The sequence below is a fragment of the Hyposmocoma kahamanoa genome, unplaced genomic scaffold (assembly GCF_003589595.1).
Source record: "Hyposmocoma kahamanoa isolate Upper Pololo Valley unplaced genomic scaffold, ASM358959v1 62, whole genome shotgun sequence".
Taxonomy (NCBI): Eukaryota; Metazoa; Arthropoda; class Insecta; order Lepidoptera; family Cosmopterigidae; genus Hyposmocoma; species Hyposmocoma kahamanoa.
The window spans coordinates 1,302,189-1,326,308 of NW_020653850.1; the positions used below are offsets into that span (position 1 = coordinate 1,302,189).

Here is a 24,120-nt window from a genome sequence, read left to right on the forward strand (position 1 = left end):
GAAGCAAGCAAAATTAGACAGTACTGCGATGACATTACAATTTAAATTCAACGTTTTAGCTTTTTCATATTCCTTTACATGTCACTACGTTTAAATAGGTTGACTTGGGACATTTTTTTCGTGGTTTTTATATTAGACCCGTCGTCCATTTATTTGTAAGTCAATGTAAATAATAGACAAAAAGAAGAGAGAATTGTTTTTTTTTTCAAATGCAAAGGCAGAGACAATGTCTTGTAACTCCAACATTTGTGTGAAAATAGATTTTACTGTTCTAAATTCTCTTTCAGGATGTGATACATCAGCAGCGGACCTCCTCGATGAGCCGGGAAAGGAAGCTAAACCAGAAATGACTGACATCAGCGATGATTGGGATTGGTGCGTTTTACTTAGTCTTAATACTTCTCGGCTGACAGATCGACGCTTCGGCTGTACCAACATATGACTTCCATTCCTAAGTTATATACATTTGTAAATATTTATCAAACCCTCTCGTTAATTGTGAAGGAAAACTTCATGATGACACCTGCGCAGAAGGTTCACAGACTTTTTTATGACACTAAGTGACGGAACGTACAAGTCGTGATACTGGCGGTAAATGACACGTTGATATCCATAACAGTTGCAGTTACACTCAGAGCTTTAAATCGCAAGGATCTGACGGGCACTGCCACCGTGCCCGTCACCCTGAGACATAATTTAACAACTCCCATACGCTTGTAATTTCACTAGCACAATTTCAAGGCGGCAGAAATAGGCAAGGTGGCAGTACTACCCTGGACGAACACTTTCACGAGAAGGATTCATAAAAGAAACTTTATTTTCGTTACGGCGTTTTTGAGAAGCAAAGTGATGAAAATATCTGTTGCAGTTCGTTCGAAGGCGGGTTCCCGGCTGGGGCCATGTCCCCCCCTCCCTCACCTTCGGATAGCTCCCCCCGCGCGCCGCTGGCCGCCGACGAGCTCCACCGCCGCTTCACGGACGAAACCTTGGTCATCAAACTGCATGACTTGGACGAACTTACTGTAAGCTCGAATGGATTTAGTTAAGTCCATTATTTATAATGTCTCAACGCTATTCGAGTGTAGGGTTGCCACTTATTATTTTTAGTTGTTTATAACTTAATTAAAAAAAAATATTTATTGGAGTTTTTTCGTGCCATTTTAGTCATTCTAATACCAGTATCTCGATTTTTATATAGAACCCGAAATACATTATTTGCAAATCGATACGACAACTTACGCGGAAGAGTAAGTTGTCGTAAGTCAAAATACCATTTTTTGCTTTTCAACCGACTTCAAAAAATAGAAAGTTCTCATTTCGACGACGACGATTTTGAACCGATTTAGATGATTATTTTTTGTCGGTAAGAGGTTATATGATTATACATCGATATATGATTATTGGTTCCATTTCAATTTGATGAAAATATTTCACCTCTAAAGGTGGCAAACTAGGGAATGAATCGGTATTAGCGCACTTATCGGTAATCGATTTGAATAAAACTTGGCAAATAGATGTAGAATACTCTCTACTGAGATTATTAACTTAAATGTATATTATGGATTCCATGTTTGAAAGTACACAAAGGGGTTTCTTTATTTTTGAATATGGAGGCTATAATATACTTAAAAAAAGATATATTTAATTTAAAAAGCAAAAAAAATTGTATTTTGACTTACAACAATGCCGGGGGCAGGCTGAAAATTAATTCGTGACTTTTGTCTAAATGTATTCCGAGACTGTCCTTCACACACAAATATTTACTTAATTTTATAGATCCTGTGTCCCCAACGCACGGTATCAAAACTCCACGTGCTACACCCGAGCAAGAACGCGACGCGATATTACATTGTCGTCGAACGAACGTCCAAGTACAACACTAGGAAGATTGTTGTTAGATCGCCATTGCAGGTAAGATGAACAATAAAATGTATCATAGAATAAGCAAGATACTTTTGAAATGGTTACATTTATGCCTCCGTGGGCGGACGGTTACCGTCCTGGTCTGCCGCGCAAAGGTCTAGGGTTCGATTCTCAGGTCGGGAGAAATATTTGTATGGCCTACATTTATTTCGAGTATAACGAGTAGGAAACTCTAGGGATTGCTCTGAATCTTTGCAATCTGTTTTATTATCCTTCGTCTCGCTCAGTTACGTGTAGAACACATAAGGCAGTCTCTTTTGCCCGCGCATGCCCTAAACTTTCGAATTTAATTCACAACCTAAATTTTAATTTTACGTAACTTACAACCTTTGCACGTTTTATAATTTTAATTAGTGATTACCCTTATCATAGAAATAACGACAAGACCAACGTCCGTGCTGGCCTTATTTGAATTTATTTTGTTATTTATTCATACAAAGGTCAGTAAGAAAAATTTCTTCGATCCGGCCGAACCAGTGCCTTCAGCGTACCGTGCCAGACGCTCTCTTAACTGAGCTACGAATTTTTCTATGTGCTTATTGCAGATCTTTGTATTTTTTCTTTCAATATTTTCTTGTCGTAGCGCCATCTGTGAGAAAACTATGAAAGCTTTTCTTCACTCAGCCAAGTACATTTGCAGCTACCAGCGGCTGATTTTTTGTACTCACTTCGCATTTCAGCCCTTTATGAACATTGTCCATTTGATCTGAAAACGTTTTTCGTGGTCTCTTATGTATTTCAATTGCGTGGTTCAATGTTGGGTCTATATATGTTTTTTGCTTCTCTGCTTTCATTCATCCGCTCCATGTCTAAATTAAAATGTAAAACAAATAAATATATATTATACAATAATGAGTATTGATCAAATTGCAGGTTCGCAACGAAACTTCCTACGCACTAGAGCTGTTCTACAAAAAAACCGATTTACAAGCTATAGGGGCCGACCTTATAGGCTCTCTAACAAATCCATTCGACGACAAGATGAGGTTAGCCGTCATCGCGCCACAGGACACATACAACGTGCCTTTGTACATTGCGTATCATTGCAAGCTGTTCTTATTGCCTTCAAATTTTGAGTGAGTATTTTTTAACGATGCAGTTATACCTTGGCCTATAAGTAGGTGAGGTATATAACAAATAAGATCCAGTATTAACAAATGTTAGTTGGAATAGTCTATCTATTCCTGATCGCGTGCGCCGCAATTTGGTCACTAGTGTCCAAAAAATTTGTACAGGTATTTGCGGTTGTTATGCGTATTATTTTAAATAAAGGCCTTAAATAGTTCTCGTACCTTATGACTTGGTCTACTACACGCAAGATGGGAAAGATCTCAATGAAGCCTTCAATATATTAACGGAAACACATTTTTCCCCATAATTTGCCTAACATTTAAATTTTATAATAGGTTCTACAGTCATGCCCGTGTAAAGATATTGTCTGTCTCACTGAACCATGTAGCCTGTGGCCGATCTTTCTCAAAATATGGAGGAAAATATATAATTATATATATGCCAATATAATTTGCCCAAGATTTTTTGTTCATCTTTTATAAATGCGTATCTTTTACAGGAGTTATCAAACAGCAACCCAAGGTATCTGGTGGATGGAGCTGGCCAACGACTTGGGCACTCCCCGCGATATGATTTGCCCTGCCAAGGTGGATGATGACAAGAGGATATTCGCCATGAGGATACTTACAGTTGAAGGTTACTACATTGCGTTAGGCTGTTTTTGGACTATGAGCATCTCCGTCATAATATTGTTCATGAGAGGCAAAGAATGTCGCTATCTATAATAGACATCTACCAGTCGAGTCATTGGGGAAACGGCTATATGGGACGGCTATCTAACAGCCGATTTCGGACTTTTTTGTAACGTTTATTTGTACCGCTAGCACAGATTACTTAATACATATATAACTCTCATACAAAACCAAAAATACCTTCGCTCTATTAGCTTAGTAAATCTGACTAATGACACTAGGCATGCACTACGAGGAAAAAAGAACCTAAGCACGCGCTTAGAGAATTGAAAATAACGTTGCCCGCCGTGTGCAGTCGTGCGGAGCCGAATACTCATAATTGAAAGACTTGTATGAGGGCTTGTACCGACGGCGGTACAGTCAGCAGTAGGCACTTGTCGACGATACGAGTATATCTGTCGCTCTAATTGTAAAGGGAAATGTATGGAAAAAGACCTAGCATCTCGTATTATATCTAAATATACGTTATGAACAAGAGATTTTTTGGTTGGATTTTGATGACGTCATTAAATCGCACGCATTCTATGCAAAATTAATAATCACTTTTTTCAATGGTAGAAGTCAAATCTGAGCAAATTTTTAAAAAGCCTTGGACATGTTTAGCCCAAGTTAAAGTTACAAACTTCACAGGTCTTTGAAATGATTTTTGAATTTTTACATGTCTAGGATTGTTTCCTTCTAAAGTTTTTTAAGCAAGTATTTTTTTGAACAGTGTAAAGGGTCCTGAATGGAAAGGGTGCTCATTCCTTGGCTTAAGATTAATTTTAATTCGTGGCTCAATTATCCGCAGGCTGTCAATCTCATAAAGTCACTCGAGCAATACCAAATTACCTGATCCGTGTTGTGCCACCTCTTGCGATCTACAACCGGCTTCCCTACGCCATGGAGTTGTCCTGCGCAGCGCTCGACTGGCGGACGCGCATTGAAGCGGGGGAGAGAACCCACACGTATACTTTGGAGTTGAACAAGGCGCATAGATTGACGCTCGACATACAGTACATGGGATTGCCTTGGACTGGAAGTTTTACTCTTTCTCCTGGTAAGTCTTTTCGGGGGAAGATTGCAATGACTGAATACATAAATGTTTTATGGTTTCAAGAACAGATATATTAGTAATCTTTATCGAACATTTTGAGAGAGAGGGATAGCGATCGATACCTCCAGTGTACAGTACGCCAAGTTAATTTTTTGGTCATATTCCGTTATTTTTGTAAACAGTCATATTTATTTTCTAATATTATGCTCCCCGAATTTCGTTAAAAAAAGTAAAGAAAAAAATTGAAAAAAGAAACAAAAAAAAATTTTGTGAAAAAAAAAAAGAACCATAAAACAAAATTGGAATAGAACAGGTCCAAAAATTAAGTTGATGTTTTTTGAAGGTATCAAAATAATACCATTATTTCCTACTTCTCGGGCATATTTTTTCTCGTTTGGCGCATCGTTCTTTCTTATACCACGTTTGTTTGCTACTCCTCGAAAATCCGACATTTAAAAATAGTAATTTAGAAAGTAGGAGTTAATACGCAGTGTTTTCAACCAGACGTGACCGAGAAGAACATAAGCATGGCAACGGAGATGGAAACCGACGGCGGCAACAAGCAGCTAGGCGTCTGCGCGCGCGTCGATCGCGCCGACTGCTGGAGCCTGCACCTGCACGCCGCGTACTGGCTCATCAACAAGACCGGGCTGCCGCTGCAAATGAAGGTGCGCCGGCCGCTTTCCGCCCCGAGCGGCGGCGGAGGCAGCACTGACGCTCTGACGCTCGTCCGCAGGCCGGCCACGCGGACACGTGCTACGAGGTGACGGACGAGCCGCTGCTGTGGAGCGCGGCGCGCGGGCGCGGGGCGCGCGCGGCCAAGCTGCGCCTGCGCGCGCACCACTCGGCGTGGTCCCGCGCCGTGCGCCCCGCAGCCGCCGCGCCGGGGCTGGTCGTGTGCGCGCACACCGAGCGCCGCACGCACTACCGGCTGCTCTTCAACGTCAGTGCAACGGCGGGCCAACGGCGACGCCCACAGCGCTCGACCCTCCGTCCTCTTCGAAGGGGACGGAGGGTCGAGCGCACACGCGCGATCGCATCGCAAATGTCTCAGCATTACTGTGTTCCGGGTTTGAAGGGCAAAGATGCTAGTCAAATTACAGGCACGTGGTGGCAGTGCCCTTCAGGTCTTTGCAATTTAAAGCTCTGAGTGGCACTGTAACTGTTATAGACAGGCGTGTAGCTTACAACCAGGTGCACGACTTGTCCGTCCTGTCGTTTGATGTTATAAAAAAAGATGTATCGCTGTTGAAAATCGCCGTGTGTAACCGCTCTTTCCGGAGATGTGAACCTCCTTTGCTACCGAACGGTCACAGTCTACGTAAAACATAGAAATATAATAAATTTCCCCCACAGGTTACTCTGTCCGAACTATGTCCACAACTGACGAAAATTGTCACCATTCTTCCATACTTCCTCGTTTACAATGACACTCGCCGCCATTTGCGTTTTATGGAGGAGAACGAAGCGGCTGATCTCTGGATAGACCTGGCTCCGCAGCAATGTACGCCTTTCTGGCCGCAAACGGACTCTATGGCTATGCACTGCAAATATCGGGATTCGAGTGTTGTGTCTCAGCATTTCCCTATTACGAAGAATCATTTCACTGTATTGAGGATGGATAAAGGGGTGAGTATAGCTATTGTTATTGTGCCATATCACATGCTCCTTTTTAACCCATGTTGCATCGCAAAATGTATCAACATAAATATTTTCTCTTTGAGTAAAATGGTTCAATTATATAATATTATTTGCTCCTTTTGTAATATTCTACAGTTGTATTGTAACAAATCACTACGCATTTTTTTTAAATGCCAAAAGCGAATAAGTGTCGAAAGTGTTACAAACCGCTAGGTGGTGCTGGTAAGATATCATGGTCTAGGGACTCGAGATTCGTGGTACTGTAAGTGTGGTTTTAACTCTATGGTTGGGGTGCGTTCGTTTCGAGAAAAACTAGTTTACCATCTATTAGTGTATACCATAGATTTAGTATATAGGTACCTATAGATTGGCAATGCAAGTGAAAGAGCGTTAGTATACACGTATGTTAGAGCGAGATGGGTAGACGAGACCACTTCATTATACGCTATGAGCCTGTATGAACCTAGGGTCAGCTGACAACGAAACAAATTTCTTTTATTTTTGAAAAATAATTGGTTTTAAAATGTGAAAGTGTTAAACGGACGTTTATTAGTCATGGTAACGTGTTCAGTGCCCGGATGTAACTCATCTAAAAAGGAAAACTCGATGAATTGTACATTTCACATGTAAGTACTATTTAAATTTTTAGCTGTCTAAAAGCACTACCACAAAAGTTTTTTACATAAATATATCCGTAAAATTATACCATTCAAGTGCATTAATAACCCAAATGTATATGAATTCAATTAAAAAATATATCAAATACGTGAATTTGTGAAATTCATAACCCCACTTTCATAGAGATTGACGATCGATAATAATAATATGTTATCGAGATGTCATTAACTGCAAAAAAAGAAAGGCAAAGGCGTGGCTTGCATACAGCCGAAATCATCTTCATACTTAATATTATTGAATCAGAAATTTCTGGTTTTAGTACTTTATATTTAATTAATATTACATTAGTGCATTATTTTTTGTCTACATTAAAACGAAAATTTCTTTTAATAGCGTAGTTGAGGCATCCTTTCTTTTTTATCTTAATTATTGTTTATGATTCAGTATTCCTCAAAACATTGAAGTACGATAGAAATGGCTTATAATGCTAAAGAGAGAAGACTGGGTTCCCAAAAAGTTTTCAAAAATATGCAGCAAACACTTTGAGGAAAAATGCTTTTCCTTTAGAGGCAAGATACGAGTAAAGCTACGTTCTGGTTCTGTACCCACATTATTCATGCCGTATGTTTTACAATTAATGGATTTTTGTGTAGTACTACTCTCATCAACAACAAATCAGCAATTTGTTGTTTATAGAGTTCTGTTCTGTTCCGAAATACGATACTCATATCATTCACTTGTGTGTCCACCTGTCCGTCTGTCACAGTCAATTTACTCCATACCTACTGGGCTGATTATTTTGAAATTTGGTACACATATGCATTTGTGTGACCAAAACGTGTAACGTAAATAAATTAATTCTGAATTTGAAGTCACTATTGGGAGGGAAAGTTCTCAAGATATATTTTTTGTAATTTTGAAATATAAATATTTTTAAGCTGTTTAAGAAAATAGACTAAAATTGATCATTCTCCCCTTTATCTTCGAAATTACTGAGCCTAAAGTTTTGAAAAAAATACAGAAATTGTCTTTAAATCTCTCATTTTAGTGCGAATAAACCTATATTTGCTGTTGGAATCTATTGGAGAACATATTCTTCAACTACAATGTTCAGTTTGTACGGAAACCTCTCAGCGCGAGTTCAACTCGCACTAGGCCGGTTTTTTGGTTCTATTACTTATCTCCAAATTCATTGCTGTGATGCACTTCTATGTCATCATATCATACAATAATTATAATAGTTATATTCGTTTGTAGGTTTCGGTCGTCAGCTTGGTTCGTGGAGACCATACTATCGCATCGTAACTGATCATGGGTCTTATCACCGTTTTGTAGAGCCATATTGTTATATTGGGTGAAAGTCCCCATTGTTTACCTACCATCCTATGGCACTGCCAGAAGGTGATAGTAGCTTTCTTAATTTTGTATTGAACCATTAATTAATTAGTTAATAAACGTCTCGGCGTTTTGTGATAAGACATTTTGGAGAATACGACGAAGTGAAATGCCGGTGTAATATGTTAATCGATATTAAAGTTAAATCAGTGGATGGCGCAACACTATTTATCTTGCACACATGCACATTATACGCACACTCTCTCTCTAATCTCTCGTCTCCAATACTTCAGGGCCAATCTATGGATATACTAAACCTATGGTGTATACATATACAAGGTTATTTGTAAGATGCCAATTTCGCAGGAATTTATTTAATGACATCATAAACAATAACTTTTGATGAAACGTAATAAATTTACCAAAAATAAGCGTTTACGTTTTTGTTGTACTGACACTTTTTTTTCACTTTTTATTTTTTTAGATTTATCTGATAGTACGGTAGCAAGTTTAAACTATAGATATAATACTGCGTTTAGACGCCCAAGCGTCCTTCCCGAGGACGCTCACTCCTGCATTTCGCAGAGTTATCACCGCTTAAAGTTATTTAAATATTTTTATTTCTATATGTAAGTAAAATGTGAAAAATTGTATTGAAACACATAAAACATAACGTTTTTTTATAAAAAAAGCAAAATTTTATTGAAATCGGTTACGGAAAGTGCGCGAAACCGGTTTCATCCCCTAGTTTACCACCCTTAGAGGCGGAATATTTTCATCAAATTTAAATGGGACCGATACTAAAGTACCCTCTTTCCAACAAAAAAAGAATCATTAAAATCGGTTCACAAATTATCGCGTTTCTCACAATTTGGTGTTCTCAGCCTAACCGTTATCCTTTTTTTCTTGCTTATTTATACCCAATAACATTGAAATATGACGAACTTTAATCTAAACTATTAAAATGTCTAAATGGCATTAGAATAGTCAAAGTAGTTTCCGAGTTATTAAGACACGGATATTTTATGCCAACGGTAATTAGACGACATAGAAATAATTTTCATTTCGATTTTCAACACTTTCTGTAATTAATTACACCGAAACAAGCTTTCTTATTTTTTTTAACTTAAGGTTTTTTGCTGCCTAATTTACCGGAGGCTGCCCAAGCGAGCTGTATACGTCAGTCTATTTCTTCGTCCAATGATTCCCTGCCGAGTTTTATTTTTATGACAGACGTAGACGTAATCCTCTATTTTCTCGATCAACCTGTTTCCCACGAATATGTCCTCTGATGCACCGACACCCTTCATCTGAAGATGCTCGGCTGAGGTCATTGAGCGTTCAATTGAGGTAATTGAGGACGACAAATTTTAGGTAATGGAGATATTGCCCGTTCACATTTAAGCCTAGACCATTCCAATCATATTCCAACCGAGTGTTTTGAAGACATCTTCTAGTGCGTTAGTAAATGAGTAGCTTCGAAGATATAACATCACCTCTACACCTATACCTATTAGTATTGGAATAATCGTTAACTGTGCTGATGACGTACTGTTATCGTGACTGTTTTATATAGATTTTTTGGTAGGGATATACTCATAGCCCTAGTGAGACCAGCGGGCTCTGGACAGGGACTCCAGAGCCTGCATTGCACGGCTTCACTCGTCTGGGGGCGGGTCGGAGGACAACCGACTCGTCCCTCCGTTGGCGCGGGAGCCCTGGCGCAAGCTGCCCTAGCTAGGCCGGGCGGCGTCGTGGTGAATGCTCACTGATCCCACGGCGCCGACTCAATCGGCGAGAAGGAAACCCGGGGAGGTTTTAGTGGGGTAGGCCTTCCAGTGTGGAGGGAGAGTCCGCACATAACCCCTGAGTCTCCCTGGGCTCAGGGGTATCCATAAAGATTTACCCCCGGTCAAAAAAAAAAGGGATATACTCATAGTCTATTCTGCATTGCTGAAGAATAATATAAAACATAATAACTCAGCTGTATAAAAAAAAAGACGTGGACAGTGGTGTCAACAAATCCAGGCAAGCACAGGATTTCGAATCGTCGTCCAAGAGACGACTTCGTCGTATTTGTGGACTTCCTGGAAGAAGTACATGGCAGACAACCTTTGTTTTTTGTGGTTTTTTAAGAGCACGCTGGAACCGCGATGAATTTACTATCCGTCGAGTATCGCGAATTTATTGGGGACAGACATTTCAAGGGATCTCGTATATTGTGCCATTCAATTGTTAATTCTTTTCAGTTGTTGACATTTTGTCTTCTAGCTTTTATACCATGCTTTGAAATTAATTCTGTTTTGTGTTCGATTTTCTTTATGATTATTAACAGTCATTTCCCAAACTGGTAACAACTACTTTTCTTTACTCATATTTCTTTTTCCTTCTGTTTCGATCGCTGATATAAAATTGAATTGTTTTTGTAACGTTATCACCGCTGATGCGCCTTATTTTGCGATTAATTTTTTTTTGTTTTCCCAATGTGTTGAAGAAATATTGTTAATTGCTTTTATTATTTAATAAGGTCTAATTATCTAGAGATCTAATTGTCTGGTTTGTATCATAATATGTTTGTATATGCTTAAATACTGCCACGAAATAGTATGTAATATTAAAACTCTACAACATTTTCGTACTATGGTAATTAGAAAACCTACGGCAATTTATACTGCGGTACTTAGAACACGGACCATTTCCTTAAAAATTTCAAAAATTGGAAGAGATTGAAAATACTCGAAAATCGTAATACATAAAGGTCTCTTTTATTTCGATAAGCGGCAGCACATTTCTTTCAAAAATTTAATTTATAAATAGTGAAAACGGGAATTACAAAATTTGAAAACCAAAGGTACAGTAATTAGATATTTATATAAACTGCGAGCGGATACGTCGACACTGGTATATACGCACCATTCAAGCGCCATGACACGGTTGATAGCTCGCGATTTACTCAATAGTGAATTTCAAATATTTAGTGGTTTAGGGGTGAGCACGTTGAAAATGAATGGCGATGGTAATTATACCTTCAGGCCGGACACTCCGAAATATGATGGTAGATTTTAAAAGAATGGTCGTCATGGATTGTATTTTTATGTTATTACATGAACAGTGTTTCTCCAACCAGGACCTTAAATGGCACTGGTGTAATTCATTCCGGACTTAAATGAGAAGTAAATTTGCAGACAAAGGTAGCGTCCGGACAGGCTACGGTAATTGAAGAACAAGGGTTTGAAAAATAAAATAAGTATGAGAATTAAGTAGCAGAGCTAAAATCTTAAAAATGCCTTTAGATAAAAGTATAAACAACGTAAAAAAAATTGTGGTTCTTTATATTGTTATACGGCAGGAGAGGCCCGCACGTGAAAAAAAAAATATCGCATATATGCATGTTGCATATAAAAAAATACAGTTCAATTGAGAACCTCCTATTTTTGAAGTCGGTTAAAAAGTACTTGTGTTGATGTTAGTAAAAATAGTCTTGCGTGGTTGTTAGTATTTTATATAAACGCTGTATATGGTAATATACAAGATCATTGTATACGGTGTAGATGTAATAAAATTCCAAATCATATATATCACACCTTATATTTATTAAAGCAACATTTTCCTATAATCATAATACATAAATTATTATTTGCTAGTTCATTACTATTCTTATAAAACAACATTTTAAATAATACTTTGAGCAATTACACTAATCTTCGCCCGTCCATTACTTATGCTACAAATCTTCTAAAATCGTCTATCATAAGTTACCTACCACCTAAACAGCATAAACTCAATTCTGACAGTTCTAATGTCCTTGTTTCTTTGGTAAAGGCAACTCTAGACTCAATGTTCCATCATCATGCAGAGTATACGCAGTGCCTTTAGACTTATGCGTCCAAATTTTGACAGCTTTAAGATGCGCGTCGCTATGTTCTTTTCCTGTGGCATCAGGCGGCGCGTATTCAATTTCAGGGTATTTCTGTGATGCTGATAATGAGGAGGAGGATGATGATAATTGAAGGACTGGTGATTTTTGTCTGGTTGTTGTTACCTGGAAAGATAAATAAAAGCTGAGTAAAAAAGTTAGAGTCAATTTGCAGAATTCATTCATTCTTTGCTTGAGATAGACAGATTATCTTTGGTTATTTATTACTCAAGATAAACACTAAATCATTCAACTTCAACTTCAACTTTTATGTCTATGGCTCCGTCGTTTTGCGCGACGATTTTGCCAATGTCAGGGTTGAGAGACATGTGTAGCGGTAGTGAGACAGATTGCCGGTTATTAAAATACTTCGTCAATTGTTTCACTTGAGCTTTGCTATAATGGACGAAAATTTAAAAAAATCATATTTAATATTTAATTACCGATGAAATGATTGTTTGTTTTTTAATTCCTACACCACCAAATGGAACAGCCCCATTGTTAGAGATATTATCTTTATCATAATAAATACAGAATATTTTTGGAATATACGGAGACGTACACATACTCGTAGGTCAGTTGTTGGCGTTGTACTATGTCAGCTTTCTAATTTGTGATTTCAGCGCAAACGAGAGTTGATATTTAAAAGTTATATAGGACCCATTTAACTGAAGAGTTGCCAGGGATGGATGGCCCTTGTTTCGTCTCTGTTTCTGATTATATACTCGATCCATCTAAATAAGTGCCTAACACATCCACTTGTGATGCAAAAGTGACCTTTTACTGTTACAATATGGTACAATTATTATTTTATTTGTATAATATGGCATTTTTCGTAGCTGTGCCTCGTGGCTAACTATGAGATATATACAAGATGTGATGGGATATATACAAGATGTAGAAGATGTCTATGAAGTTGGTGCCGAATCTTAAAAGTGTCATTCGGGATTATTCTGAACTGTTGAACTACTTTTTAAAATGTTTTTCGTACCTCCATTGTGTGAATTTAACTCGAATTCCTTGTGAAAATTTTTGAGCAGGTATAGAAAAAAAACACAAGTTTTCAAATTGCCTTCCAATAAATACGTTTTAAAATATATAAATGACATTTCTAAATCAATTAACGACCCTATGATATTGTTTGCGGATGATTGTACGGTAATTTATGACAATGAAACAAATATAAATACATGTTTGAACTCTATTATTGAATGGCTTAAATATAATGATCTAGTTATTAATCTTGACAAAACTAAAGTTATGAACTTTAAACAAAGATACAATAAACCTATGCAAACTAGAGTGGTCTATGAAAGCAAGGAGGTCGGTGAAACAATGACAGTAAAGTTCTTAGGTTTATATATAGATAATAATCTAAAATGGCAAACCCACCTAGAATATGTATGTGGTAAGATACTAAAGTTTTCTTATACATTGTTTAGGCTATCGAAAATAGTAAATTTAGACGCTCTAGTGACCGCCTACAATAGTTATGTAGCATCCAACCTTAGGTATGGAATCATTTTTTGGGGAAATGCACCACACATTGAACGCATATTCAAAGCCCAAAAGAGATGTATTCGGGCTATATGCGGCTTGAAAAAAGAGATAGCTGTCAACCACATTTTAAAAATTTGAAAATACTGACTCTACCATGCTTATATATATTTGAAATTTCACTTTTCGTAAAGCGTCATCTTCATTTATTTGAATTCGTCACACGAGCCCGCCGTTCTCATCAACTGAAAAGTAGATCATGTAAAACTGCTCTACTTCAAAAGAGTGTAATAGTAATGGCTACGAAGGTTTATAACAAACTTCCACTTGAAATTAGGAATTGCAACGATTGTGCAGAATTTAAGAAATTATTATTTAATTACCTAAATGATTGGACATTCTATAATATTGAAGATTTCTTATAAAATTTACATTTCATATTATTAAATTTGTTATTGACTATTTTACTATTGTTATTATGTTTCATTAGTAATAGGTTGCATTAATTGGACTGCATGATTATAATATTATTACAAATTATTGCATGAGAATTACTAAAACTAAGAAAACTTTGTATGCCATAAGGCGGATCACAGTGATTCAAAATTCATTCTTGTAACAACTTTATAACCTGTGTATCACAAAGAAATAAATGATTTGATTTGATTTGATTTGAAATATCATCATCTAATATCAACCTATTATATGTCCCACTGCTGGGCACGGGTCTCATCTAAGGCAAGGGTTTAGTTAGGCCATAGCTCGCCATGCTGGCCTAACGTTGGTTGGGGACCTTACACATTTTTTCCGAGGGTTATGTAACTTCTTCGACATGTACGTAGTTTTAGTAGCAAACTCCTTGTGAAAGAGTTTGTCCAGGGAAGTGCTGCCACCTTACCTATTTCTTTACTCATGGTAAATTTCGCACATAAATTCCAAGGTGTCAGACCTGATCCGAACCCACTGCTTCTGCTGGAGAGACGTTAAGTCAAACCACTAAGCTGCTGCTACTTCGTGAAGTATAGAAAATAGATTTCTTCAATGTTGGCATCTACTTTAAAGCCTTTGGTCCATCTTCGTAACTGTTTTTCATAACTAGTTACGAAAGAAGATTTTTCCCTCACTGTTTCGTAACCAGTTATTAAAAAGGAATATTTTGGTCCATCTTCGTAACTGTTTTTCATAACTAGTTACGAAAGAAGATTTTTCCTTCACTGTTTCGTAACCAGTTATTAAAAAGGAATATTTAATCCGTATTCAAAACTCCAGTTACGAAAACGTATGCAAATTTGTTCTTTCCATAACCAGTTACGAAAAAGGCTTACTTTTTTCTCTTTTTGTAAACAATACCTATGAAGAAATTGATAATGAGATCGCTTTAGCAATAGAAGATTTGGAAAAAAAAATCACTGTGGGCCATTGTTTAGAAATAAATCGTAACTAGTTATGAAAAACAGTTACGAAGATGGACCAAAGGACTTTAAAGGACCTTTAAAGCCATCCAGCATTTAAAAGGGTTCATATAAAATTTGTCTGGCGATGAAGGGAAAACTTGAAAATTTTACAGTGCGTCACACATTGTGGGAGACAAAACCTGTTGGTCACTTGTTACACGTAACAGTCTTGATTGACCGTATCAGAAGACTTAACGCTGGACATAAAGCAGAATTTACCTATACCAACCAAATAGTAGTACTTACAGTGTAATGAGGCACGTTATAAGAACTGACTGTATGAAGTTTGGAGTTGTGGTAATTCATCAACGGTAAATTTCCAAAGTTTTTCACCTCGTAAGTAGAATCTGGTTTGACTATTGCAGGAACATGGTTGGTATGCGATATTACTAGTTCCTCCTCTCTTAAATTCGTCGGTTTGGGAAGTTCTTCCTCCTTTATCATTGAACTATCAGTGAATATGTGGCCGTCTCTTGTTAACATTTCGTTAAACTTTTGTACCGTGTTAAAATAGTCTTTCAATTCATTAATGTCTAAATCAGTGTCAGTAACATCTTGTGGGTTTGAAAATTTGTTCGGTATCTGATTTTCAGAGTTGATATACATTATCTTTGATGAATCTTTCATATAATTTATTTTAGGAATTATGCCTTGGTAGTTCATTTGTTGACTAACAAATTCTTTATTTGGCGGAGGTTTTCTATAAATTATTTTTGGTTGCGTTGATTCTTTCACATAATTATGACTCCAATCACCTTGAAAATTTGGATTAAAAACGTCTGCATCGATTTTTTTTACATCAGCCTTAAATATATCACTTCCAGGCCTCGTTCTTTCATCTCTCTCATTCTTTTTATACCTGTCTATATATTTTTCCTTTTCTGCCATCTCAATAAGTTTATCTAAGTCATTCTGAGACATATATTTGACAATGTTATTGATGTCTTCTTCTGACATACGTTCAGTAGGTGTTTTACTTACCCTGGGCGGTTTAAACAGAGGTATTTGCTTTTCGTCGTCTATCACATAATTCGGTGGTGGAGTGTACGGGAATAATCCTCTGATAGGCTCAACCACAGGTAGCCTGTAGGACCTTTGAGGTGGGTAAGAATATTTTACTCTTTTTATTCTCACGTAATCGGATGTACTACAGTTAATGCAGTTGGTGCTTTCACAGTTTATATTTATTATTACGGCACATAGCACTAAAGTTAGCAAAACTATAGTTAACCCCATGTTTACGGTTATTTTTAACTTTAACTGTTATTATCGTCACAAAATGGACGACATCGTGCCCAGCGCATATGAGAGTGTTTCACCGACTGATAAGAAATGAAACTTGCAGGAAGGTTTATAGACGCGAGAAAGCTGTCAATTGAGTTAGAGCCTAAACGTAGCCGGCACTTGTGACGATTGTTGCGTAATGATGTTTCATAGTGTTATTCCAACTTTCAACATTTAGGAATATTTATATACAATTGTGTAGTATTATATATTTATGTGCGAAACGTGTTAAAAGTTACTTTGTTAACTATTTTCCACTTCCGAGTGTTCTCATATTGGGTTTTTTATGTGTGCCAACTTTTAGGTCACAATTTAAAATCTACTTTATAAAAATGAACCAAGTTTGTTCAATGATAATCAACGTTTATTTACTATACCCCTTACAAAAAATGTATCGCAAAATAACCCTCTGTATAGGATGCTTAGGTATTACAACGAAATATGTTCTGATTGCGATATTTTTAAATGCGGTGTCGCTACTTTTAAGAGGTCACTTCTTGCATTTTCGTAAGTGGTTTCTCTTTGTTTTGTTTTTGTATAATAATAATTAATCTAGCGTCCGTTTAAGTATTTTTGAATGTTGAGAACAGTTATAATTGGGCACAAATATGCCTGCTTTATTAATTTTTAAGTGTTTTTTTCCTATATTGTTTGTGTCTGATGTTTGTTAATGTGCCATAAATAAAAAATAAAAATAAAAGAGAGGAATTTCCGAAACCGACAAATTTAAGGAAGAGGAACAAGTAATATCGGAGACAAACAATGTTATCAGTAACAGCGTGGCGTGCTAGTAACAGCTTCAATATATTGTCCAAGCAGGTTCATATTGACCTTTTGAACCTACTTCAAAAGAGGAGTAGGTTCTCAATCGACAGTATGTTTTTTTTTAAACCGATTATGATTTTTGTTGGAAGAAGATACCTCAATAGTGGCCCCGTTTAAATTTCTAAAAAATATTCCACATTTAGGGGACGAATGACTTTTGAGGTCGGTTGTTTTAGTACTCTGTATTGGGATTATTAACATTAGTGTTGTACCGGTAAAGCATCTCATGAATAGTTTTTTGGGGAATTTATCGTTTTCCTAACGAACAATAAAACGGCATCGTGAATTCATAAATTATATTATATGATCGAGTTCTTAGGTTTTCGCGATTGTTACATATAGGAAATGAAACTATTTTTTCGGATTTAAATCGCCTATATTTGTTTTTTCAAACAAACCGATCGGATTCCGAAATCCGGAAAAATAGTTTCATTTCCTATATAGTATATGATTTTATCAATTAATTTTTAATAAACAGTTCAAACAATTTCCAATTGCTGACATGTGACAGTTCCCGTAATTAAAAAACTATCGAATATTTTTGGCAAGTGTAACACTCTTTATGGCGACTCTCGTCCAAAGAGACTGCCACAGCGAGCCGGTGTTAATAGGCGGCGTCTAACCGCCACAGTTTGTTTTTTTTGGCGAGTAGGAAATTACAAAGTGTTGCGAATTTGTCGTAGTATATTATAGTTACTAGTGATATAATTTTAATTCAATGCTCAATGTGTGTCTATCAGTCAGGACCTATAGTTGGCTCTCCGTTGTTATTTAAGTTTTATTCTGTAAGATAGCCGTTGGTCTTAAAATAAATTAAATAATAATCTTATTGACAGATACGCTTACTTATTTATTATCTTCTTGGCCAGCAGATTAAGCTCCGTTGCATACGCAGTCCGTAGAATAGGTACGCGAGCTTACCGATGTTGATACTGCTAGAATTGTTTACTATACTTACTTCCATAGTATAATGGCCTACGGGATTCTCATGTGGGGCAGATATACATATTTGTGTTGCAAAAACGAGCGATTCGTTCTGTCTACCGTTTAGGTTCTCGGGTTTCACTCTAAGAAAAGTTTAAGGATTCGGGTATCATGACTGTGGCATCACAGTATATTTATTCAAATATTTTGTATGCCCGTAAAAATATACATAATATCATTAAGAGAGAAGATATCCGTAGAGATATAATATTAACTTTAGAACTAAGCCCAATCTCATATTGTACCACGATACCGTTTAACTAAGGTAAACTATTATTTTATGAGAACTGTATACCATTTTACAATAAGATTCCGAAGCATATTATATTAATATGATCATTTCCTAAGTTTAAAACTTACATTAAAAGTATTTTAATTGAAAGTTCATATTACAAAATTGAAGACTACGTGTTACTATAGTGTATTCCATAGTTTTTAAGTTTTTTTGAAAAGAGCAATCCCTAGAGTTTCTTGCTCATTCTTCTCAGGGAAGTGAGCTTAGTAAACGAGCAGTAGCCTAAAAAAGTAGTGTAAACTTATTTTACCTATGGAATAAATGAATCTTTGACTTTGGTTAAATAAAACATTTAATTTAGAAAACACAAATCCATTTGTTCCAGTCAGCAATATGCGTGGAAGTAACTGGCGGTACAGACCGTCCGTTCACGATCACGTTCAAGCCGTTCACATCCGGCGACGCCCCGGTCCGGATCGACAACCTCTGCGACGATTTGTTCCTGAAGCTGCAGCAAGCCGACTCCGGTCAGGCCACGCTGCTCAGTCCTTATCAGTGCGTGCTTTACACTTGGGATGATCCTGCAAAAGAACGGAAGCTGCTTTGGAATATTTATAACAATAAGGGGAAAGGCTTTGAAGCACATTTTGAGCAGGATGGGTAAGTTATTATCGCCAATATATTTCACTGGTTGATTGGGGTTTCCTTTAATGACAAAGTATAATAGTCCGCCGTGTTGGCTCAGTACGAGTTGGGCCACGCGTTTTCCAAAGGTTATGAAACTTCGATATCCAGGTATCGTCGTGATGTTTTCGTACATCACCGTTACCAAGAGGTATTGCCGTCGCCGCTGGGAGTCGAACCACCCACTTTTCAATTGAGACGCTTACTAGCTTTTAACAAAAAACGAACAGTAAAATAAATAAAAGCGGCGAAAAAGCTAAGCCCGTATTATAAAATCACTAGATGCTTTGTATTATTTGGTCTAGAGTAACAAGAGTACATACCCAGAAAACCTAGAGTCAAATAATTTCAATATCCTATCGTTTCAAACATTAAAAATATTTATCAATATCTTTGAAATATAAAATACATGTAATTCTTAGACTATGGAAACCAAAGGACATGTTATTGTAATGTTGACATATATAAATCAGACGTTATATGTATATGATGCATTTCGACGTTGAAAACATAAATGTGTTATTGTCTTTGTTTAACTACTGCGGGATTCTACGGGATTCGAAAATACGTAACGTGGAGTATATGGAGTATAGATTCAAGCCATACGACTCCATATTTTTCGATGATTGTGGTACAACATTAAAATCCGCCATTTGGGGTGTACAATTTTGATTTAGACAGCCACGTTTATTCCGTAGATAGGGCAGCACCTTTCCTCAATTTTTTTCCATCCTCTAAGATGTAATTATACAATTTCAGTTGGTGTTAAAAAGCATTGACTTACAAATAAATGGACGACGGGTCTAATACACAAACCACGAAAAAAATGTCCCAAGTCAACCTATTTAAACGTAGTGACATGTAAAGGAATATGAAAAAGCTAAAACGTTGAATTTAAATTGTAATGTCATTGCAGTACTGTCTAATTTTGCTTGCTTCGCTGTCAGTCGAACAAACGAAGACTAAAGCGTGAATGACGCTCTGTATACGATTTTAGCGCCCTATAAGTTCGGACACTTTTTAGCGCGGACCCGACGTCCATATAATTGTAAGTCAACGGTGTTAAGCAATGAAGTGTCCGATAAGGTACACGCGTTTGTTAATAAAAATGCTAACTACACTATTGCCTTGAATAGCCCTTACATTGTACTTTTTGTATTCAATAGCTTTGCCGTTTGCGCTTCCTGGATTTCCGTCTATAATAATAGTAATGGAATAGTGCAACGAAATTAACTCCTGGGCATTTCCCAGAACACTCGAACTAAAATTAATTTAGATAAGTTATTTACTGAGAATTGAACCCGGGATCACCTTATCCAGCACACACTATGCAATATATTGTGCCACCGGAGTCGTCTGTACTAGTAGAAAAATTAAACCCTTATACAACAAGCATTTACCTAATGAATATAACTTAATGCTTGCGTTAGGTACTAGAGTCATGAATTATTCAATAAAATGAAAAAAGAAAAAAAAATTGACTCTGAGTTTATTCTTGAGTGCATTTACATACAATCGAACAAGTCTAATTTGTTATCATGTGATGTAACTGGTAATGGTCATTGACCTATTTGCTTTTCAGTTTCGGCGAAGAAAAAGTGACATTTCACTCCGTTAAACAAACCACACTAGTTGCAACAAGCAGCGTCACGTCAAAACTCTCCTCGACTCTCAAACGACTCACACCAAAGTCTCCTGAGCCCTGTACTTCCAGCAGCGACGATTCCGACAGCTCACAACTTCCAGAAAACCATAGCAAGACAAAAAAGTTACGAAAGGACAAAGTCATTGTATACTGGATATCTTATATGGATGGGTATCAAAGAGTCTTCGCGCTAGCTCAAGATGAGACGATCGCATATCAGTACAGAATGAGAATTAACTCAGAGAGAAGTAATTATGAGGTGTACATGTCTCTGTCAGGTGTTAGTTTGTCTGTCTGTGTACAAACTAACGTTGGTATCAAAGAGTTAGCCTACATGAGCGTGACGGACTCCTTGCCAAGATGGGAAGTCAATGTCAGTCTCAAATGGAAGCAGTTGTCACAGGAATTGACGTCATGGATCGAAGAGAAGTACCAAAAAGAAGAAAAGAAGTGCCAATTAAAAGAATATTTACATATTGATTTAGAAAAAATGCAAATGACCAAACCGTTTTTCTCTGAACTACGAAGGACGTACAACCCTGGCGTATGGTTGCAGCTGCGAAAGTCCGATACGTACACGTATTGCCATTTGAAGTTGCAAAGACTGCAGATTGACAATCAGTTGAACGAAGCTGTATTCCCGAGTGTACTATACCCGGCCCCGTTGCCCCCGAATGCAAGATCAAACCGAGACGTGAAACCTTGTATAGAAATTGTCGCTTTGAAACAACATATACCAACTTTAAACCAGGACGTATACAAATACCTGAAAGTTCTCATTCAAGAGTTCTGTGTTAACTTGGATCGAGGTTTTGTTAACTACGTCTTTGACATATTGAACCATTGGAAGATTGAAGAAAAACCAGCAGTTCGTCTCAGGGCTGACTTGGCGTTGGTTCACATGCCTTTGCCAATTATAGCTATAAAAAGTCAAATGGTAGCTAAAAGAAACGTCCTATTGGAGTACGTACATCTTTCTCCAGTTAAAGTGGTGTTAAGTTTGTCATCAAGGGGCTACTCTGCAGATGTGAACAGCCCCAGTCGAAGCAGGTTCGGGAACAAAAGAGAGAATCGGCCTAAATTGTTTAATAGTGATTTGTTAGAGTACCTATTCAACTCGTGGGGATCATCGCTTTGTGATATGAAGGATGTTGTTATTCGGTAAGTAATCTTGCATTATACCCATTGACTTACAAATAAATGGACGACGGGTCTAATACAAAAACCACGAAAAAAATGTCCCAAGTCAACCTATTCGAAATTTAAATTGTAATGTCATCGCAGTATCGCGCTGTCAGTAGAACAAATGAAGACTAAAGCGGAGTGTCGCGCTCTGTATACGATTTTAGCGCCTTACAAGTGCGGACACTTTTTAGCGCGGACCCGACTTCCATATAATTGTAAGTCAATGATTATACCTGAAATTTATGATATATCTCTGAAGATAAGAATTGTAACTAACGGCTTCGTTTTCAAGCTCATCATTTATGCATTTGAATTTTTTAATATTTTAGGGCCAGTACAGATTACCAGCGTTATTGCGTGCAAATAAACGAATTTTATCCATAAGTAACCGTAGACGTTCACCTGTCGTGCATACGTTTATCGCACGTCTAACTCTTGTCATCTGAACCGGCCTTTAAATTTCATCCACTGAGTGAAGGAAGGAGTTCTTTCCAATAGAAAAGTATCTCATTTTAATTCTTTGTAAAACAAATGTCCACTTTCTTAAAATTTAAGGTTAGGTATATACAGTACAGAGAGAATTAAAAAAATGACCAACGTAATCATCATAATTTGTTAAATCAGAATGGCGTATTTGGAGCTCCGTAATGCGCCAGTAACGCTGTCAACTCTGGTGGAGCTATCATCACGCCACTACTGGACCCAACTGGTACAGCAATTCTACGTGCTAGTGTTGGGGCTGAACATCCTCGGCAACCCTTACAGTATTATTGGGGACTTCTCGAGAGGCATCAAACAATTCTATGAGCCTTATTTGGTAAGTTGAAGGCCATCGTCACTACTGAACTAGCACCCAATGCTGGGTCCAATAGATTAGACCCAGTTGGTGCAGTTCTACGTGCTAAATGTAGTAATAGATATTTTTAATAAGTTCGCGTTAGGATAGAAAGTGAAAAGGATGGATATTATTGGAATATTCGCATAAATGTTTAGAACGATTGTGAATGGAGATGGCATGACAGAAGCAGTGAAATATCAGGTATATCAAGAAAATATAAGAACATAGGTTTTGCCTACCACCGTGCGATGTTCCCTAAGAATAGGCCAAAAGACTGACAGTGTTTTGTTCCTTCTCTTTACGATTGTGCTAACGCGTTAGAAAGCTGATTGTATTGTATAATTTTGAAATGATTGCAAAGATTTTTTTAAACTCTAAATAGGGCTCAATATCGACGCGTAAGCAAGACGACGTCGCATACAAACTAGGGTATGGTGCAGCGCGGCTGCTGGGTCATTGCGCATGCGGCGCTGCTACACCTGCCTCTGTATTTGACGACGTGCCGAAAAGGAGTCCCGCGAGGAGGAAACAAAGTATGTATTATAATCTTTACGCACTCTAATATGACGCATATCGATAAGTTAACGAAATCAATCACAAACCCCGCAGCAAATAAAACTTCGATTGATCCATTCAATATAATATACTCGTGGACTTTTTTAGAGGAACACTAAAAAAAGGTTGAATTATGATAACAACGGTCCAATGAACCACTGGTCACAAATACCAGAACGTTTAGTCGAAATCAAAAGACAATTGCAGACATTCTTTTTTCAAATTAATCGTTCTGTACCTAAGTGACCAGTGGTTCATACGAACATTGTATTCATTATTCAACCTTTATTTAGCGTTCCTCTAAATATATCCACGAGTGTAGGTATATTACTCAGTTTAGTTTTCCTCGATTGTCTGGCTAAGGTAGCCAGACAATCGAGGAAAACTAAACTAAAAAACTAAAGGTCGACATTAGTTCAAAGTTATCTATGTATCGTTTTTGATCTTGTGTTTGAGCAATAAAGTGTATTTCTATCTAGTATAATTTTAGTTTTAAATCACAATACATTAAAGGACCCAGCGTACATCAAGCGACGCATCATTGTTGCACACATACATTGGGACAATTTAAGTACAAATTTTTAAATAAGCAATAACTTACATCCTATTTAGCCAATAAGGTGCAACTGTCGCGTTTACTTGGTATGCGTGATGATGCATCTACACTAAGGCGAAGGCGTCAACCAACTTAGTGTAGGCACG

General features: G+C 37.2%; 2 protein-coding genes across 3 annotated transcripts in view; one reads left to right on the forward strand and one right to left on the reverse strand.

Moving 5' to 3' along the window:
* Nucleotides 1-24,120, forward strand: part of LOC113229712 (vacuolar protein sorting-associated protein 13A-like) — a 112,385-nt gene that overhangs the window by 76,836 nt on the left and 11,429 nt on the right. The window contains exons 36-48 of the mRNA XM_026463395.1: nt 288-375; nt 869-1,022; nt 1,777-1,911; nt 2,797-2,999; nt 3,494-3,630; nt 4,477-4,725; nt 5,227-5,390; nt 5,459-5,665; nt 6,079-6,351; nt 18,897-19,171; nt 20,778-22,001; nt 22,650-22,842; nt 23,246-23,396. Coding sequence (XP_026319180.1) covers nt 288-375; nt 869-1,022; nt 1,777-1,911; nt 2,797-2,999; nt 3,494-3,630; nt 4,477-4,725; nt 5,227-5,390; nt 5,459-5,665; nt 6,079-6,351; nt 18,897-19,171; nt 20,778-22,001; nt 22,650-22,842; nt 23,246-23,396 — 3,453 coding nt within the window. The remainder of the gene's footprint in view (nt 1-287; nt 376-868; nt 1,023-1,776; nt 1,912-2,796; nt 3,000-3,493; nt 3,631-4,476; nt 4,726-5,226; nt 5,391-5,458; nt 5,666-6,078; nt 6,352-18,896; nt 19,172-20,777; nt 22,002-22,649; nt 22,843-23,245; nt 23,397-24,120) is intronic.
* Nucleotides 12,047-16,480, reverse strand: LOC113229554. Of its 2 annotated transcripts, none has more exons than XM_026463193.1 (2): nt 16,165-16,480; nt 12,047-12,358 (listed from the first exon to the last, which is right to left on the reverse strand). In XM_026463193.1, the coding sequence occupies exons 1-2, from the start codon at nt 16,417-16,419 to the stop codon at nt 12,113-12,115; spliced, it is 501 nt and encodes a 166-aa protein (XP_026318978.1). In that variant the 5' UTR covers nt 16,420-16,480; the 3' UTR covers nt 12,047-12,112. The 2 variants fall into 2 exon arrangements, with proteins under 2 accessions (XP_026318978.1, XP_026318979.1); XM_026463194.1 differs by lacking the exon at nt 16,165-16,480 and adding an exon at nt 15,430-15,742.

Excerpts from the sequence above, each read along its gene's own strand:
- LOC113229554 (XM_026463193.1), bottom strand. The coding sequence starts at position 16,419 with ATGGGGTTAACTATAGTTTTGCTAACTTTAGTGCTATGTGCCGTAATA. Across the intron at positions 12,359-16,164 it reads CTCTGTTTAAACCGCCCAGG|GTAACAACAACCAGACAAAA; the intron begins GTAAGTAAAACA and ends TTATCTTTCCAG.